General features: G+C 41.6%; 1 protein-coding gene across 3 annotated transcripts in view; it reads right to left on the minus strand.

The window, feature by feature from the left end:
• SLF2 (SMC5-SMC6 complex localization factor 2) overlaps window positions 1-20945 on the minus strand; it is a 46974-nt gene that overhangs the window by 11087 nt on the left and 14942 nt on the right. Inside the window, exons 1-12 of one of the 3 annotated variants that reach the window (XM_040562871.1) lie at window positions 19678-19862; window positions 15790-15833; window positions 14581-15272; window positions 13540-13597; window positions 10880-12027; window positions 8275-8357; window positions 7232-7345; window positions 6782-6949; window positions 4823-4925; window positions 3382-3457; window positions 1441-1582; window positions 907-1015 (exon numbers count right to left, since the gene is read on the minus strand). In XM_040562871.1, the coding sequence (XP_040418805.1) occupies window positions 907-1015; window positions 1441-1582; window positions 3382-3457; window positions 4823-4925; window positions 6782-6949; window positions 7232-7345; window positions 8275-8357; window positions 10880-12027; window positions 13540-13597; window positions 14581-15272; window positions 15790-15833; window positions 19678-19787 (2847 nt within the window). In that variant the 5' untranslated portion in view covers window positions 19788-19862. Of the gene's footprint in view, window positions 1-906; window positions 1016-1440; window positions 1583-3381; window positions 3458-4822; window positions 4926-6781; window positions 6950-7231; window positions 7346-8274; window positions 8358-10879; window positions 12028-13539; window positions 13598-14580; window positions 15273-15789; window positions 15834-15911; window positions 16875-19677; window positions 19863-20945 lie in introns of those variants that run through there. The other 2 variants (XM_040562872.1, XM_040562873.1) reach the window with 2 other exon arrangements.

Below are 20945 nucleotides of genomic sequence, written 5' to 3' on the forward strand. Positions count from 1 at the left end.
CCCTGGACATCAGAGTATGAAAGATCTTTCTACACCGCACCGTTAATCCTATTCCAACTAAACAGAAGACTGACAGACTTTCTAACTATACAAGCAATACTGAAAACAATCAAGAGATTTTTCCCCGCTCAATTATCATCACATGGATTACTTACAGTATGGGATGTGTATTTTTAAAAGGAAACACAAACGAATCAAGAGACATGTAAGTCTGTCTCTAGAGGAGATGCTACATGTGCTTGCTCTTGAACTGCATGATTATATACGATCATCATTTATATGATCATGACAAATCTCTAAAGAGGCATTGTTAGGAGGGTTCAAATATTTCCACAAGGAACTTGTAAACCAGTTACAGAGGCAGTATTTTCATAAAGCGTTTAATCACAGAACAAGCCCGGGAAGTGTGACCAGCCCATGGTTTCACAGGACACAGCATGGATTAACAGCTCACTTCCACAAAAGAGGCAGTCACGGCTCCACCTGCCCTCCACGAGCTCCCATCCCATTCACCTCCTGCTGCACAGGGACTGACCACAAGCCTCTGTGAGCTGCACTAACACAGAGGCAGCATAAAACATAACAGCCAATACCAGCTCCCCCTCCCACTGGAGCACACCGACACTTTTATATGAGGGAGCAAAGAAGCCCGATAGAGAGCCACACTGGAAAAGGGAGGCATCAGGAACTGAGAGAAGCCAATGGAAGTCAGGGAGAAAGGAAACGGAAGTTTGCAACAAGCCTGCAACAATCTCTGCTGAATGTGGAGCTGAAAGCCCAGCACAACACCTACTCAAAAAACAAGCCCAGGGCTAGACTAAGGCACCATTTTTTTTCCTTTCTAAAAACCAAAAGAAAGAAATTAAACAAACAAACACCCTTGCATAGTAACTGGAGTTTTCTCACCTTGATTACATTAATTAGATTGTTTTCCGGTAGACTGGTGAAGGCTGGACTGGCAGAGGAGAGATATCCTCTTGGTTGCCGTTTGCTCACTGTTCCTTGCATCTGACTCCTAATGAAAGAGATGCTAATCTGAGCAATCAACAATTTAAAAGCCCACAAAGGCTTATTTGCATCAAACCGAAGGAAAAAATAGCATGGTTTAAACACCTTCAAATCAGAACTATCCCCAGCTACAGAGCACACGTCTTAAACTTATAACCAATTACTTACAATTCTGCCCAGCTATTTAGGCAACAATTCATGTAAATACCCATTAGACAGTTGTAGGACAAAGAATAATACTCTGATTTGCTGAATCCTTACCTGGCAGAAATTGTTTTAAACTCTGGCTTATTTACTCTATGAATACCTAAGTTTAGAATGTAAAGAGATGGAATAGGGGAAAATAAAGAAAAACCTTCTGATTCTACATTCTAAACACAAGACCTGCTTACACAGGATCCAAGCAATAGGTGTCAAAATGAAAACACTTACAAAATATCACACTCATTAAAGTTGGGCTGCAGATGCTCCAATGGAAAGAGAAATGCAAACGTAACACCCATATTGACAAAAACAGTTGACACATCAGCTAGTGAAGGTATCCAGGGTTTAGACTGTTCATCACTGATGGAAGCTACAAGTAAAAGATATGGAATTGATTAGTTTAAATTTAGTTCTTAACATTAGTTCCTTATCAGGGAAGCAAATACATTCAGCTGTTTGCATCAATTCTGCCAGCTCTAATCTCAGAAGAATTGCTGTTATTTTCAGCACTATAGTGTGAGGGGTAGTCTTATGCAGTATTTTACACTTAAGAAACATCTTGCCTATGTAACAGGTAAATTACTTTAAGATTCCACCCATTTTCTCACAGCTGTCTCTCATCACATACAGTAGAATAAGCAAGAAGGCAAGATTTACTTTTAAGAGAATAGATAAATTACTGTTCTGTGTAGGTAGAGGTAAGAGCGTGTTATAATGGGACTGAAAGTGGAGCTAAATAAGATTTAAGACAGGGAAGGTTTCTAGAACAGAAGTGCAAAATACAAGGAATTCACTGATTGAGGTAAGCAAAAACGCTCATTGCAAAAAGCTGATTTGTATCACGACTCACATCTGAACATCTGCAAACTGTACAGAGGATTCTGTACAGGATACAAACTAGCAAGGTGACATCAAACTCGATGCAGTGTTTTCCAAACAATGACAGAAGTCGCTAGAATTTTGAATTGGATCAATTCTCTCAAGGTTAATTCTTTAAGAACAAAAAAGGCAAATATAATACAACAGTAGCACTCAAGACACTGCAGGTTCAGATCTCAACATTCAATTCAGGTGTTTTTTGTTGTTTGTTTTAAATAAAGCATCCTGAGTTAAGCACCAGAACAGAACATCTCAGAACAGTTTTGGAGACTCCACAATTTGCAATTTTTTAGTTAGACAAATTTAAGGAGCAACTGTAGCCTATTTGATCCTGCTTAAGGTAGATACATAGGTCAGAGATGGGCTAAGACCTCTCCCAGTCTTAATTCTTTGAACGCTCATTGATCAGCTTGAATTGTTCATTCTGAAACGAGCTTAATGTCAACAAAGCAAAAAATGACAGAATCACAGAATTGTAGGGGTTGGAAGGGACCTCAAGAGATCCAACCCCCTGCCAAAGCAGGTTCCTTAGAGCAGGAGGCTACATTTCCTCTCATATCAGCTCACAGTCCTGATTCAAACAAGATTTAAAATACGCAGAACAATTTCAATAGAACTGCCCAAGAATGTCAAGCAAACTTGATTACTTTAATGATGTTAACTGTTAATTTAAATAGCGACTTTGATGGGTCTGAATGAGGACACTGAGAACATCCAAAGCAACTGGTACTGAAGAAGTTCAGAGTACAGATGAAGGAAGGCAAAATGCACAAGAAACAAGCAACAGTGTAGGCTGAACCAGACCCTTGTAAATGTTTACATGCAAGTGTATAGCTCTTTTCCCTTCTGCCATTTATTTGGAAAAAAAAACTACGCACTGCTACATACTGAGTATAACTACGTGAAAGCCATCTTGTAGGTCTTAGTTTATGAAATGAATGTCTGCATCTACTGAAGAGAAAGATGGAGAGTAAACTTGAGCAGACCGGGCTTCTCCGCAGGTCAATTCCATTTGTGAAAGAACAGAAGCGTGTTTAAAAGGTTCTGTGCTGGATGCACAGATTTGCAAGTATATGCCAGGATCACTCCCTGGGGTACAGCTTGCAAAAACTCAGTGAAGACCAACTCCTGTTACTTACATAATGCACAAAGGCTAGAAGAACTTAAATTCATGCCAGAATCACATAACAGAGCCAGGGCTTTTTCCTTCCTTTCCAACACCTTTCTATACTTAATGGAAGGGAAATACCTTTGTTTAGACGGTCAGTCTTCCATCCCTCAAATACTCACCATTTTTTAGTGTTATTTCAATCAATCTGTTTAAAATCTGCGAGGAAACACAATAGCCAGGATGAACAGACATCATCTGTGGAGGAAAAAAAAAAATGCTATGAGTCAAACATCAAGTTGCAAGATGACAACGTTTTTCTTTAAAAAAAGAAAAAAGCCAACTCTTCATTAAAGTTTTTAAAAAAGCCGTAACAGAAAATGAATACCAACGCATAGCACATCATGGAGAACAGACTATTATGATTTCAAGCAGTACACACATTCTGTGAATGCTTTTAAAGTAATTATTCACAGTGTCTGAAAAACTGCAACCCCATGTTGAATCTACCTGTTCTTAAGAAGGTACTGACCATTAGGGGAATGGAAGTATCAGCTGTCCTTTTGGAACCCATTTGTATCCGTGATCAAACTGAACTCCTTAATCAGAAGTGAGGGCAACTGAGAGTTGACCTCAACCTTTTCCAGTTGCAGGTAAGTAGAACACGGGCAAGACTACACCAAAACGGTCAATCCTTAACTACAAAAATATGACTATGAAATGCACGTCACGCTCCCTAGCATTTCACCAGGCCAGCAAAACCTCTTCTTCTTCTCTCCCAAGTGCTGGACAGTTTTGTGCTCTGTGGGCAAACTGAACTGGCTCACACTTCCACCCTATCAAAAGAACGCCAGAGCTCATATAAGAGTGGAAGGCAGTACTTTCCTAGCAGGAGAGAAAGAGATGGAAAACGAAAATGTTTTCCTTTTGGCAAAAGCAGAAAGGGAATCGACAGACCCAGGCTGCAATTCTGCAGGCAGTCCAGCTTTATTCTTCATTTCAGGCACAGGTAGAAAGCGGTAAGTAATAATGGAATGAAGATAGGAAATGGGTATTTTTTCTGAGTAACAGAACAATGCACATTCCCTGGGGACTTGGGTACTGGCACAGACATCTAGAAAGAAGACAGCCACAACATTTCCTTTGACAGCATCTCTACTTTTTTTTTTTCCCCTGAGCCATAATGCACATCGACTTTGTCAGAATAAAAGTTCTGATAATGCAGGTATTTAGATTTATAAAGTACATACTACAGCGTGTACTTATTTTTTTCGTGTGGAAGGAAATAGATAAATAATTGCTTCTGATTTGTCCCACACTATTAACATCCCAAAATATCTTCTCACCTAGCATGTGCTGAGCCCTTTTCAGATGAAATACCATGTACGAAGATGGACAGGAAGCTTTACAGTCACTCAGAAAGTGTGGAGAAAAGCATGGAAAAAGCATTTTATTCCTAGTGACAGTCAAAGTATTCCAGACTGGAGAACAAATCAGAACTCAAAGAATTGCTAAACAAATGCAACAGATTCACAGACTGGTACTGATTATTTCTGCAACAGTTGGCTTCCAGGAAGAATATTCTATCTGACAGAGTGTAACTGCAGAACAGTGTGGTCTTACCCAGAAAAGCCACTTCAGAATTGGTGTGGGACACAAACTACAGCTGTAAGCAGAACTTAGAAAACCATGAAGAGCTAGAAAAAGCTGCTGTGTTACGTCAGAACTGTAAGACAAAGATGGGGTGGGGGAAAAAAAGGAGAAAAATCCATTAGTGGTTGAATCAACAGTTTCACAATTAAGTTTCACCATTAAGAAATTCCCCACCCCTCAGATCATAACCAACAGCAAACAAAGACCTGAACATCCAAAACAGATGATATTCTTATACTTTTACCTACTATAAAATACTACAGTAATTAAACCCTATTCTTGACAAAAATTTTTAAAACACTAAATTTAGAACAACTTTTTTTTTCGTCTAGAATGCCACACGATATGATTTGGAAGTATTTGTACTGTTAGAGGAAAACAGCTTCAAACAAACATGGATTTACACTATCGTATTATGAACCATTATTCCTGTCTACACAGATGGGCTGATGGGCTCTGTCAGATCAGTGAATAAGATACCATATTTTATTATTTTTGTTACTGACAATGACCTTCACAAACTCTTTTACAGGAAAAGAGAAAAAAACATTTCAGATTTTTTGAATTATCTCATTTTTTTGAAGGATCTTTCAAATAATCTAGAGGTCAAACAAAGCAAATAAAATCAAATGGTCTCATCTTGCTAGGCAAATCTGTGAGGCGCAGAAAGTAGCTGTTGGAAGAACATAAAATCTGTAAGATTTAGCAGTAAGTTCTTTTAGTTGAAATCTTCCTTAGCAAGTAACGTGTGCCATAAGCAGCTGAATTAATGATTCCCAATTTACCACGTACCCCTGTTTAGGCTTCTCTGTTCTCAGTATCTACTAGAACAGGTAGTTCTATTGTGAGACCTGTCTCCTAGCTTCTCCATATCCCACCCATCTACCCATTTGACCAACAAAGCAGCTAGGAAGACATCCATGTGTCAGCTGGACAGCCAATATGTGCCAGCTGGACGGTTTCAGAACACCAAAGCAATTAAATCATAACTGCATTTTGCAAGGGACAATTCATTTAACTCTCATTCCTCCAGTCACTGATTTACAAGATACTTCTTAAAGCTTACATCCCTGTGACCTTCACATATTAATAAAGAGGCCTGAAGCCAGAGGAGCGTATCACAAACCCGACCTGCTCAGGAGACAAGGAGAAAGCACCCTCCTCCTCACAGCCACAACAGCGAATACAAATGTTTACAGACAGAATCTTTTAAGGTTCTGTCTATTCCCTCGCTTTCACTCATGCCAGTTCAGAGTAAAATACCAACTGAAATCAGTGGAATTACTTTTAGGATTTGCACTTGTGGATTAGAAAAGAAATTGTCCATCTATCTGTAGCCTGACAGCCTCATAAATACGGACCACAAATCTCCATCAGTTACGTGACAGTTGTGTCTGTGTGTATATAAACACTTTTAGCTTGGTGACTGCATCTAACAGATGCCGTAAACCATAACTTCCTGCAATCCTGATTATGTGGAATCTTAAGTCCCAGGCTCATTCAACACAGAAGGTTTTCAGCAGACATAACACAACATTAGAAAGAGGACTTTTGTGACCATCTATCTGGGATATTTAAGCTTTTGTTCATCATAATATTTCAGTTCTGCACTCATCTTCCATAAATCTGTCAGATTATCAGCAATAGCCCAACGCAGTATAAATATGGAAGAGGTCAGGACACTTTTTTTTTCTCCTGTTGCCTCATTTAAGATGTTTTTTCAAAAATTTGAGGAGTAAAGAAGGAAGATTCAAGTAACTGCTCACTGTTCTATAAAGTGAATCTCAAAAGCAGAATTCCAGGAAGATAGTCTTGCCTACTTAGTAAGATAAAGTTCATTTGTATGCAAAGACACTATTTTATCTTAAAAAACTTTTAGCACTTACGAAAATCCTACAGGTAAACACAGAGTGAAGAGGACAGTCTTACCTAAGGAGGAGTTTTTCTATAGGATTTTGAGGGATGAAATAAAAATTCCTCAAGTCGAGGTCATGCTGATTGAAGATTTTCCCAGAGACTGTTAAATCAAATATGTCTTCTCCAGGGTGGTAGTCGGGTATGGCACGAGCTGTTACTGAAAATCTCTTTATAAATGCCCTACAAAATTCAAAATTACTTTTATGAATTTCAAGGAGAGGCCACGTGCTGTTTGAGACGGTCATTTTCAGATGATGAACTACATATCTATCAGCTACATATGAAAGTAGAGTTAGGTTATAATACAGTAACACCTAAGAAAATCCACCCAACCCTAAAAGATAAAATGGTTCGCACTAGACACATTAGCAGCAACTGATGGAATGAGAGACAGATTAGAAAAAAAAGGCTAGGAAAACTAAGTGAAGAACTAGGTTTAATTGGTTTTAGAATAGGAAGGACCTGTGTTCTTCTGAGAGGTCTTCATCTCCAGTGACATTCTCATCTTCTCTGTCTGAAGAATCACTTTCCTTTTCTTGTATGTTTTCTTGTAACCGTTTTTCTAGTTCATCTAATCTGAAATAACAATAACAGGAAAACATATCATCACCATGTAGCATCTACAACAGAGGGAAACAAAATTCAAGCTCCCAAACCCAGGGGCCAGCAGCCCACTAAGCTGGGAAAAAGCATGCAAGACATTGTATCTGTGCAAAGAAACAAGCATCTTGCTAGTCCAAGATACAAAGTTGATGTTTCCCACTGCCTAATGAATTTCCAACTGCACATTCAATCACTAGCTTGTCCGAGACAAAGACGCTCAAACCAGCTGCCGACACAATTTTTTGCAGTTGCACAAAGCCTTCTATCTCCTAGATTTTTATTTTTTTAAAGCTTAATACTAGTATTTTATTTGTTTAATAGTAGCAGTTATAGAAGCATTCACTACTTTATTGTCAGTCAGCTCATTGTTACTAGGGTCAGATTCTTTAAGAAAAAAGAATATACTCACAGCTAATTGCCATTAGTACACATACCACATTACACTTTTTACCTGAAAGAACTCTTCCAAGAGCATGTATTAGTTCTGAATTGTGTAACTACTTGGATACTGACAGTCTACACAACTTTGGAAACCAAAACTGAGCTACAAATGACTTCGAAGGAACTAGCGCAGTCAGTCTACATAAATACTCTTATTTCATGCCCGACTAGCAGCTGTTAGCTGGCTCAGTGACCTGCAACAACAGCATTAGTAAATTTAGTCCAGCTCTTGTGGGGTAGACAGATTAATCACAAACTATTCATTAATGCTTGCAAGGAGCCTATCATTCAGCTTTCAGAGTTAAGCTGCGCTGGTAGGTTCCATCAGACGTATGTTAGCGGTATCAGCAGACAAAGCTTAACGTGCTGCTACCCAAACCCCATCACTTTGGGGAAACAAGGTAAATCTAAGCATCCACAATTTCATGCCAAAGTTTTCAAAGCAGCTTTAAAAACCAAACCTTTTAGATTCTTCTTTCTCCTTCAAGAGATGTTCCAAGCTGTTCACGTATGACACCTGGCTAACAACAGGAGTCTTAGAAAGCTGTAAATGAAGTAGCAAGAAACTTAAACACCACAAACTATCAATTGATTCACTATTAGACAATAAATACGATCAAAACATTAACCTCGTCATATTTTAAAGATATTTTAGCTGAAGGTGTGATGGATGGCAAAAGTGTTTGTTCATTAATTTGTCATATTGAAGGGAATTTTCAGTGGCTTTCTCACTTTCTCACGGTGGTTTCTTTCCTCACTTTCTCACGTTCTCACAGTGGTTTTTGCTTGCTGATCGCTTACTTAATAAATTGGTTGACTTACTTCAAATTCTTCCGACTGAGAGTAATTTATAACAAAGGTAAAAAAATAATAATTAAAAAAATAAAAATCAAAGGAGACCCTGTAAAGTTGGACAACTAACCGTTCGGGTTTCTCAATTCCCTGACAGTTTTCTATAATTGCTAAACCTCTCTCAGTGATTAATTTAGAAATAATTATGCTTCCCAATGGATCTGAACAGCAAAGCGAGTCTCTTCTTCTCTCCCTGGGGCCAACCTCCAGCTAACCTTCATGGACAGCATTAGCACCAGAAGCCTGCTACTTCACACTACTTCACAGCTTTATCACTATCCACCGAGAGCCTGGGAATCCCCTTTCTTGTGCAGGAGACAAACTCCTAAAATGATTCAGCACATCTTTGTCACTTTCACCCTTGCCTAGAGATATCTTTCAAATGTAACAATCAGAATATCTTTGTGGGGAAATTTTGAGGGTAAGTTGAAGCCCTCTTACCTTATTTTAGGTCTGGTTAACATGCCATGACCGAACAACTAAGGAACGAAGATTGCATTCCAGTTTGTACATATGCCCCCTCTTACAGAAGAGGATAAGAATGCTAGTACATGCAAAAACCATGCTCATGGAAATTTTGGGACAGTTCAATTGTTTTGTGTCTGTTGGCCATTAATTACTAGAAACAGGATAAGCCAAATGCTATGGTCATACATGTTCCACAAAAATTTGATCTAGGCTGCATCTGTTTATCATTCTTAACCATTAACTACACAGCCATGTTGGTTCAGACTGTGGAATATGTATGTAACCACAAAAGCCCGATCTGTAACGTGTTTGCATAATTAATGGTAAGGACAGATAAAATAATTGTGGCTGTTCAACACCTGCCTATGGAAATACTTTTTAACAGAAATTCAGTCAGCAAAATAAACCATTTCAGAGATTTATAAATGGGAGAAGAGGACAAGGACCTGCATTTATATGGGCATTCTGCGAACAACAGGTTTGCTTTCTGTTGCAGGAAACTGGTGGGTTGATCCCAGCCAGCAGCTAAGCACCACACAGGCTGTTCATTTCCCCCTCCCGGTGGTACCGGGGAGAAAACAGAAAGCAAAAGCAAGAAAATCACGGCGCTAGATAATTACAGTTTAGTAAGTGAAAAGAGAGGGAAGAAAAAAAAGTGACGCAAATGGCACTCGCTCACCACCTCCCCCAAGCAGACTGATACCCAGCTCGTCTCCAAGCAGTGGCTTCGTGGCTACCTGCCAGAAGCTCCCCGCCACCTTTCGGTTTATTGCTGAGCCTGACACGATGCAGCACTGGAAATATCCCCTTGGTCAGCTGTGCAAGCACTGCTCAGCAGTAGCCAAAAAACTAGTGTCTTATCAAAGCTGTTTTAGCCACAAATTCGAAGCACATAGCACCAAAACACAGGCTGCTCTGCAGAAAATTAACTCCATCCCCACCAGATCCACTTAAATACAGCTATTTCCAACCCGTATCTGCTTTGTAAGGAATGCTACGCTAAGTCCTAGTACAGGACTTTCCTAACTAAACCATTCTTTTACAATAAACCTGCAAAACTAACAACTTTTTTTGACATGCTGTAATTGACCAAATAGGTTAACTTTTAAAAATAAATCAATTTATTGCCATAGCCTGTAAACTGGTAGTTAAATACTTCTTCATCCATCCCCTATAAGCAGAAGTCGTTTAGCTTTCTGAAACCTTTTCAAAAATAGTTCAATTTCCATGAAATTCAACCTCAAGGAAAATATCTCACACAGACCAAGAACTCATACACAGATTTCTGACAAATCACAAACTGTGACAAAGATCTGTTATTGTAGTCCAGCGCAGATCTCTCAATGGACAGATCAATTTCCTCTCGTTAACTTCAACTCATAAATACCTTACCCCATCAGGAAAATGAAAACATTAGACCCCACACATCTTCTAAATGTAACCTCTCCCCTTTTTCTTTAGGGGAAAAATGCGCAAAGACAGAACTCCTGAAAAAACACTGATGGGAATACGGCTCACGCAATCCAGCTGCACGAACCATCTTTCAGCCATTCCAATGGCAAGAAGAATAAAAAGCACCCTTTGCCTGACGACATTCCACCGTGCAGCATAGGACCCTCAAGTAAGCTCAGTCACCAGTTTTGCAGGCAAATATTCTTAAGGCATGAAAACTCGGTTAAAGGACAAGGGTCATACCAAAACAGGCAACGTAACCTGATACAACGGTTTTTTGTTTTAGCCACTTACATGAAGTTTCAGTAATGGAGCCACGGTGTCCTGAGAAAAACTGTCAGAACAGTCTCCTTCCGAGGCTTCCGTCTGTGACCTGGGAGTTGAAAACAGAATTTCTTGCAGTGCCACGAATGGTTCATCGTCATCATCATCGTCATCTAGAGCACATTCCAAACTCTCATCTTCACTATCGAAGCTGCTTTTTGATTTTCCATTCAACTTCGACATCTCTGTACAGGTGCTTTCAACTTCTAACTCTTGTGAGAGTTGCGAAGATGTATGGTTGCTGTCCTCGTACTCTTCTCGAAAAGGCAACAAACGGGGAAACCCTCCACCAGTCTCTTCTGAGACTGTAAGTTTCCCAGAACCTTCCACCAAACAAAAATTGGAAGCATTTTCTGAACTATTTTCTTTTGGTTTTGAAAAAACGTTGCTGGGTTCAACATTATCAGCTCTATTGAGTCTTTTTGGTCCTTTCCCATCTTGCTCCATCTTAGCATCTAATACCCAAGATAAGCCAGCCGTGTGGTGTTGAGATTCCACAGCTTTTGTGAACACAGCTTCTCTTTGTGTTATGTGGTACAGGGAAGGCAATGCAGTACTTTTCTCCTGAGAAGGAAGGGACTTTTCCAAGAAAAAGTGAGAGTTGGCCACCTGCAATTGATTCTCTTTGGTATCCGCAAGAGAAACTTGGTTATTTTCATCAGGACTCTGTGCAGAACATGATGACAAATCTACAGAGAAGCAATTACTTTTCTCATTTTCATTGCTTGAGACAAGGTATTCCTCTGAACAAGCAGAATCAGGTCCAGGTAGAGCAGCAACCTCCGTTAGCTGCAGAACACCACTACAAAGAGGCTTTAAGCCAATGTTTTTAACAAAAGTAGGCTTTCTGTTTTTGCCTTTTTGAGCTGACCAACTGAAAGCAGGGTCGCTCAAACTTGTTACTTCAGAACCATTTGCATCCACACTCATCGTAGCGCGTTTTCTTTTCCCAGGACAGCCTATTTGTTCGGATGGCCCAGAAGACGTCTTAGATTGAAGGCCGGCTGATGGAACAGACTGGCTTTCCCACGTACTGGCAGCTTTCTTGGATGAGGTATCATCCCCAAATTCACTGAGAATATCATGTTTTAAAACCTGCTTTGCTTGGGTTGGGTCATCTATGAAAAATGTTTAAGAAAAAGTAAATTACTGTTTTAAAAAACAAAGTCAAAATTGTAACAGTCTACCCTTTAGAAACAAGTAACTTACATTTTTACATGTACTATGTCTGAAATTATTGACCAGGAAAAGCAATTCTGCTTGAACACCAGAGACCACAATTAAGATTTACTCTACACCGTACTCTTAGATTGTCATCTTAATTAACTTGAAAATGAAATTAAATCCTTTTATTTTAAAGGCAGCTCAGCACCTACAGTAGAAGACTCCTTCTGTACACTAGAAGCAGTCTTTGGAAATGGCCAACAGGGCAGGCAGCAGCACCTGGACGCCTCATGGCCAGCTACTTCTTGGAGCTGATCTGGCTGAAAATTTCTCTTGCATCCCAACTCAATCCTTGGCTGGATCAGGTCCTCGCACTGCTGGCTGAGTCCCAGCGCTAGCACAGGTGGAATCATGGCAGCACAGTTTGACACGTTCACACGGGCACGGAACCACAACACGGGAATCCTCTCCTTGGATTTTTTTTTAAACAATCCTCCAGGCTTGGTCCAGTAATGAGAGCATGGCTTTGAATGCAATTATTAGATCAAGCGAGTTACGCTACGCAACAAGCACAGCAGGACTTGATCCTACCTAAGAATAATTTTGCCATTCTGTATTAGTGTAGAAGTTGGCATATCAAGCCATTAGAACATTCTTGTATAAAATTAATGCTCCGAAGCAAAGTCATCTTGCTGATCTTATCTGTATCTTATTGATCTAGCTCAAACTTTCACATTAGCTTTCTATAATGAGTTCTACTTACCGTAGAGAAAATTATATGGTTTAAAAGGACAAAAAAGCAACAAGAATACTGCCTAAATTTTACTGTTCTGTTCAGTAGGAATGGTGTTGTGGTTGGTTTTTTTGTTGTTGTTGTTGCTGTTGTTATTTAAGCTGAAATTCAAATTTTGTTAGCCACCACAGTGAAGATAGATTTTCCAAAATGCAAGATAAAGTATGAAAAATTCAGGGATTAAGACAAAAAAAGATCACTTTTAATTAAGTTATTAATGATCTGTTTTTCACTAAATGATCCTAAGTCCCAAATTACTCTTCAAGCTTGCCACATATTAGAAATAACCTTGACTGTACAGCAGTAATAATTTTTGACAAGGAATTTAAGTAGATTTACTCCTTACAGCAAACTCACAACATTTCTGAGAAGTATCTTAAGTCTGCTTCCCCTATCTAGTTACAAACTACTTCTAACCACTGTCACTACTGTTCAAGCCTACGAAATTGTACGAAAACTGGCCTAGTCACCTGAATCACACTACCAAAATAATCCTCTTTATGAAGGAATCTTCACCTTCATTTTCCTTGCACTTAACTGTCAGAATACATATCAAAAGCTGAAGAACGTGTTTTAACTACATACATGTAACAAAAAAATAACTTAAAAAAGCACTTAAAGACATTAAATGATGAACTTAATTGCTCAATTAATTCAATATTAACAGCAGTACCTGAGGCAGTCTCCCTCGAACCAAAACGTGTTATTTTTCTTAAATGACATCCATTTTCCTAAAAACAAAAACGGAGAAGATCAAAAGTTAATTGCATACTTTTAAAAACAGATGTTGTGATCCTGAGCCAAGCATCAAGTCCAGCACAGGCTGTTCCACACATCCTCAGAAATACGATAATATACTTCATACAAACTTAAAACACAGCTGCAAATATCTCAACAAAAGGACTCTTCCCCCAAACCCTAATTTTAGGCTTTTTCTTTAGATTGGCCTCTATTTCTATATCTCCCCACTTTCAGTAATAATTAGTGCCATTAGCCACTTGTCTCCCTGGGCTACCTGGTAACAGGCTAGCCAGCCTTCCCTAAACAATCCATTAGGAACTTAAATAAGAAAACAATAGTAAGCACTGACAAGCAAATACAGGAGGGGTGCTAATGAGAAAAAAAGGAAACAAGCTTCATAATCTTTTTTTGTTTATTCATAACATATTATGGAGGCACACACTGAGCATCCCTTCAAGTAATTACCTACCCTCTAAAGGGCTACCTTGGTTAGTAAAAAAAAAATAATAATTAAGTGTAATGAAATATCACATGCTTAACAGGATCACTCCCACCTCTACCCAAGTACTGTGGCTTCAGTGCATAAATCTGAACTGCTACTCACTGCAACTTCTAACTAGTAGATATTTGCCCATCTGTTCCCTACACTACACTGTGGGGAAAAAGGAAAGATCATTTCTACTAAGACGTTTTCTCTACAAAGTAATTACCATTTAAATCCCATCGCATCTTCATGCTCGCATCTACACCAGCCCATCTCCCTTGCTCTTAAGCCAGTGAATTTCTCATTTATTGAAAAATAGTTATCAGACAGCATACCCAAGCATGACCAGGCTTTTAAAGAGGAACAGCCAAAGAGCATGAATTTTGTTACAACTCGAAAAGACAGCACCCAGAATTTCACTCTACATTCAAAAAAAAGACAAAAAAAAAAAAGCATGCACAATGGTCACTGCAACCTTTTTAAACACACCTGATGTGACACACTTGTTCCTGAGAACGGCATTACGGGATGCGCCTTAGATTGTTTGACCCTACGTTTCTTATGCTTTCTTCCTCTGTGCAGTGCTAACCTCAATTTGGAGTCAGGTGGAGTGCACGGCAAGTTCGTGGGAAGCCCCGAGTTTTGACACAGCGACGTGTTGCCGTTATTTCTACCACAGGCTTTCTGAGTATCAGCTTCTGGTAACGAAACCCATTTGTCAGAGTCTGAACTGGTCTCTTCTAGATCCACACAATCAGTTTTCTGTTCCCAACTATTTCCACAAGACAATGGTGTTCTTGTTACACCCAGATACTTCTCATTTCTTCCCTGGTCTGTCTTGATAGCTTTATCGTTTTTGGCCAAGAGACGTTTGGGAGAACCCGAGTTAACAAGGAGTTTTCGAACCACAACCCTTGGGTATACTGAACCCAGTGACTTGCACACTCCGTTGTTCTCCAGCATGTCTACGTTGCCCCTTTTCTCAATTCCTCTCCGAAAGGCATCTAACACAGGACTCGTGTTTGGTGTTTGGTCTGGCATCTTTTTTCTTTTAACCTTCTTTGCAGAAGATATTTTCTTCTCAAAACGTTCAGCACTTAGAACCGACAGTCCATTTCCTGCATCTTTTAGATAGGTCGTGTCTGAGGAGCACAACACACTTCTGTCTTTATGGCCAAGGTCTAAAAGAATAAAGAAAACATCATCGTATCATAGAAACATTGGAAAACGTTGGAAAAGACCTCTAAGAACATCTGGTCCAACCTTAAGACGAATCATTCACAACCACAATATTGGAGAAAAAAATCTTCTTGACTATATTGCTTGGTATTTTACCACTGTCACACACAATCCAAAATTAATTTACTTAATCATTTAGTATTTGCTAGCACCACACAATTTATTTCATATCAAATAAGAAGTGCATGATTTATGCCATGGCTGCAGTTGCTATAAACAATTTAGCTGAAGCATGAGAGAATAACTAACCAATAATTACATCACTATTTAGAGGTACTAATTTAAATAGAAATTTAATGTTTCAATTATGTTATCAGCAAAAAATTAAACGTGCTCATTTTGACATACATGGTAAGCTATAGCCATTATATCACTACTCCAGTTTGGAATGAGTGTAGACTATACTTCTGCACACTTCCATAATTATTATATTTTTAAATAAAAGATACCTATATTTACCTTGTTTTAAAATTGGTTTGAAGAATTCTTTAATAGACTGGTTTCTGAAAAGAAAACAAATATTATCTTTTAAAAAGAACAATATCTAAATGCCCACACAGTAAATTAAAACGCTGCGATACCTTTCACTTTTTTTAAAGCCAGCAGCTCTTATTTCAATCTGGAGTTTAGCTCTCTGACAGATCGCAGCAAGCACCACCATCATCGCCTTCAAGCCTTTATTCTGCTCAGCTAATAAAGCCAGATTGCCAGTGTCCTCTCAAACACCACTTCTTCCACCAACCCTGTAAGTTTCACCTATCCCACCAGCTTAAACTAAGAGGGACTGACCTCAGCTGTGCCCAGTACTCGGGGTGAGGCCTCCCCAGCGCCTTGTGTGATGATGTTAACAACCCCTCCACCTCCACTGTCAGCACTTTTACCTGGTAGCTCCTATGATGAATTTTACTTTTTTTTTTTTTTTTTAGGTCAGAATCACACTGGCTGATGTGTTGCTATTCTAAGGACAACAAATTAATTGCCAGTTCAACTCAGTATCCCCCAGAAACGTCGTCTTCTGTTAGATCAAGGCACGGAATTTGTTCAAGAAGAGGCCAGAGCCAGTATGATGAAAGGCGAGCAGGAAGGTGGATGGAACAGGATTCTCCTCTTTCAGCACCCACAATCTAGCAGATCAGCTCTCCATAGCTTCTGGATCCAGTCTCAGGCCCTTAACACAACCACAACCTTCCTTTCACCACACAACATGCATGTGTAGTGTAAACTGTCTATAAACACCCAAGCTATCAATTTCTAGTAAGCCTATAGAAAGCAGAATTACCAACTGAGAGACTTTTTCCTGAACAGTCTTACCAGGAACAAGCAGAGACAGAGTTTCCATAAAGTAGCAAGTTACACGCCAAAATCACTCATTAAGTTCAAGCTCTCACTCCACTGCACACAGAAAACAAATTCTAAAAAGCAGCATAAAGCTACACTACTTTCGTAAAAATTGTGCTAAAATTTCAGCCTGAGACAGCCTCTGGCATGAAAAGCAACTTTACAAGCAGCGACCAAACTACAGAAGACCGAGAAGAGGGTGTTAGAGCACTAGGCGGATGGCCTGATCAACACATTATTAATTCCATCAAGAATCACACAGACTTATCTGCAAGTTGTTAAATTCAACAAGCTCCGTAACTTTCTCTTTCTTGTCCAAAACGCACCATGTGTGGTGCTTTTGTCACCCATCTAGTGCCAGGTTGGGACGCAAACTCCTCTCTGTGCTACTACCTGGCTTCTCAGCAGGAACTCCTGTCACGCCGGTGACATCGCATCCAGCACATACGAAGTACATCCTCTGATTTCCAACAGAAACAGCTGTCTTATTTTTACATATGCACAACAAGGTAAGTACCAGCTTGCAATCAGAGGTATTTTTTCCTTGCAAAAATATGTGGGACTTGAAAGTGAGCAGGCACTTCCCATGAGAGAACGTTCACTTCTAAACGTGACCAGATTGTCTGAGTAACGTACAGCTTGAGTATTAGAACACTGGCCTGCACTCAAACTACGAACTTGCTATCTCCTCTTTCTTCCACATAGCATGGAAACTCCTGACAATTTAAGGCTACACGCACGTCTGCTTTAGAAGTTTCTCTGAGTTCCAAACAAGAAGCAATGGTGTGAGAAAACATGAAAAATACCCGTCTGTTTAAGGCGTTCTTCTATGTGTTATAAGCTTGCTGTGCCTTCCAAAACACTCAAAGCCATACTGCTCTCTGCGTAGCGGTGACTACAGAGGATGATACCATTTATTCCAGACTCATGTTTCCAGGCATCCCTACACTTCTGTGCTTTCACAGACTCGGTAACTGTTTCTGAAGTTGGAGCCAGAAGAACCTGCTGCTCACTTGCTCAAAGTAAACCTGCAGTTACAGCCCAGATTCCTTCCCCGCACCCGAAAACAAACCAAAACCAAGCCCAAGCCCTCCTGTATCCTCTCCCTCCTTTCCCCAGCCACGCTCCCTGTCTCAGCTGTGTCCTTTCAGCTGTCCTTCACTCAAAACAAAGAGCTTTGTAACAACGACCCTGTTTGTACCACAGTTACACAGAGCTTTGTATAATGTAACTGAAAACAGACACAACATTGATTAAACAAAAGGAGGGAGGCCTTAAAAGTTTGACCGGAGTAGTGATCTTAGTGAACCCTCTTAGGCTGCCCTTTTTTAAGTGTTCACCTCTCAACATTTTCTACTTTGCATTTGTTATTCGGCATTTTCAAAGTGCAAGGGATAGGGACTGTCCAGCTAAACAGGAACAATAATTTCCTCAAGTGCCCCTCTGTGGCACCGCAGACAAGGAAGTGCACCAGAAACTTAAACACCACAGGGCTGGGAGGGCAAGCAAGCACGTGCTGCAGCGCAAGGAGGATCATGAGAAAGTATCGGGCTTCCCAACCTGCTTTTCATATCTATGAGAAGATGAAAAGAGCACGTGACTTCCTACGTGAGCAGGACCGTAACGGGAGGATTTCCGGTATCGTTTTAATAGGAGGTCTACTAATTTTTTTTTAAACGAAGCATCTTGAGAAGTACTAGAGGTGACAGAATTAAAAAACAAACAAAAAACCAGAGGAGTTACACACAAAACCTCACAAGTTTTCTTTTTTTTTTTTTTTAAGACAACTGAAATGTAAAAGACTACAAATTTTTTCTCAGAACAAAACCATTTTGAAATATCCACAAGCAGCAAAACCAGAACTCATGTAGTAGTTTCACTTTCACAGGCAAGCAACAGCACAGACAAGGAACAGAACTTCTACTTCCTCCAGAGGTCAGGGCTACCAAAACAGAGGCTCAGCAGAAACAAAATAAAGCGCTGCTAATGGCATAAGAAAATCATGACTTGCCTTATAAGACAAGGAGCAAAACTTATTTAATTTGGCAGCCTGTGAAAAACCTTACCAAATCTATGACAGAATTAGGATTTCCAGTAGATGGACAGGTTCATCATGTCTAAGAACTCTCACTGATCACCACTGCATTCACTGGAGACATCAAGCTACATCGCCATTAACAGTACTTCTCCAAAGGGACATTTCACAAGCAGAACGGGCTGGGGAGCTGTATCAATGACAGCTGAAGTTCTTCCTTTACAAACTGCTGAAAGCCTACAGACAGGCTTGCCAACGCCCAGTGGCAAGTACGATGGGCACACAAACTGGTACGTGTGGGAGCACACATGTATTTTGAATGTTGAGCTGAAGATGCCGGTCAGAACACGGCCAGAAGTGTTCAGTGTCTTTGCTCAGTGCTGGGCTGCCTGCCTGCAGAATGGCTGAAGTTGGAAGGGACCGAAGGAGATCATCTAGTCCAACATCCCACTCAAGCAGGGCCAGCCTTGAAATTCTCAAAGAAGGGAGACTCCACGAGCTCTCTGGGCAACCCGCTCACTCACCCTCACAACAAAGAAGCCTCACGGAACATCCCGATCTGAAGGGACTCACAAGGACCACCGAGTCTAACTCCTGGCTCCACGCAGGCCCACCCAAAAATCAGAAAGCGTATCTGAGCATCGCCCAAACACTCCTTGAGCTCGGGCAGCGACCAGAGAGAACGATGCCATGCCCACTGCCCTGGGGGCCTGTCCCAGCGCCCTACCACCCTCTGTGTGCAGAACCTCCCCCCAACACCCCCTGCCCCAGCTCCCAGCAGCGCTGCCCCTCCCTCACCACCTCAGTACCCCTCCCCTGGGCTCTCCCCCTGCGGCCCCGCCTCTCCTGCCCCGAGGAGCCCAGAACCGGCCCAGGCCCTGCAGCCGCGGGATCCCCTCCCGCGGCCCAGCGCCCCCCGCCGGCCCCGAGCGGCCCCGCCAGGCCTCGCTGCACCCCCGCGCCCCCGACCCTACCTGCAGTCCCGGGCCGCCTCCCTGCCCGCCGCCGCCAGCCTAAAATGGCGCCGGGACCTGGCTGCGGGCGGGCTCGGTGATGGCGGCGCCAGGCCCAGCGGCCGGGTCATGGCGCGGGGGCCCAGCACAGCACCGGGGCCGCCGCCCGCCGCCCCCACAGGCCCCGCGCCTCAGGCGGCCCTCACGGAGGGGGGGGGGGGTGTAAGCTCGGCCGCCGATTGGCTGAGCGCATGAAGGGATCGCGCCTCCCATTGGTTCTTCGCCTTTGGGGCGGGACCCCGTGCCGCTCCCCGCTCGCTCATTGGAGGGCCTCGGCGTTCCCGCCTCGGCTCCCCTCAGGCCTCAGGGAGCGGGGTGGGGGGGGTGGTGGCAGCTCTGAGGGGCCGAGCTCACTCAGCACGACGCGCAGACGTGAAATTAGCGGTGTAATTAGTCCGTGAAAATTACCAGTAGTTTCAAAACATCCCCACAGCAGTAGCTGTAACGGTTAAAGCGGGCACCACACAGATACCACCTAGCCCCTGCCCTTGCTCTGCAGAAATAATGGGTAATAAACAGAGCTGTACCTGTCCCAGTGCCCTGAAGGCCGGTTGGGGCGGTTTATGGCAAAAATGGTTGGGTTTTGTAGTGCTTTGTCTAAGAGTGGAGGTGACCACAGCCTCTGGCTAACTCCACTTGAGTGGAAATGTCTCCGCAGCCTTCAGGCAGGGTCTGCAAAACACAAGGAACAGCAGCAAAACTGAGCGCCCAGGTCAAAATGGGAAACGGCTGTTGGAGCATCTCAAGTGCCTGAGTGTCTGCCCTATGCTGAGTGCTCCAGCCCTCCTTTCATCCCACCCCATCACTCATTGCCCCTCAGTTTTTCAAAAGCTTTCAGTCATATAATCCATCACGTCTTCAACCTAACCTCAAAAGAGAAAAACAAAAGCTTCCTGCCATCGCATAACACACACTCCTGTCTCCTCGCCTTAGCCTGCCCTGCACATGCTGTCTTCAGCTGCGAGCTCTGCCATAGGGACCATCCGTGACCATATCTTTGTAAGAAACACACCACGAGGGGATCCCACCATTTGGCACAGTTCAAGATCTGCCATACACAACAGTACAAGCAATCCGTGGTCACGCTTGGTGTTACTCTAACGACAAATGATGAACAATTGGGTTTGCAGTCATATAGTTGCTTGAAAATACTACAGTACATATTTGAATTACCGTCTAACAAAGTGCCAAACCAAAATTTCATGCCCAGTGCTACCAACAAAGAATTC

This window comes from Cygnus olor, chromosome 7 (assembly GCF_009769625.2).
Source record: "Cygnus olor isolate bCygOlo1 chromosome 7, bCygOlo1.pri.v2, whole genome shotgun sequence".
In the NCBI taxonomy this organism is placed as follows: Eukaryota; Metazoa; Chordata; class Aves; order Anseriformes; family Anatidae; genus Cygnus; species Cygnus olor.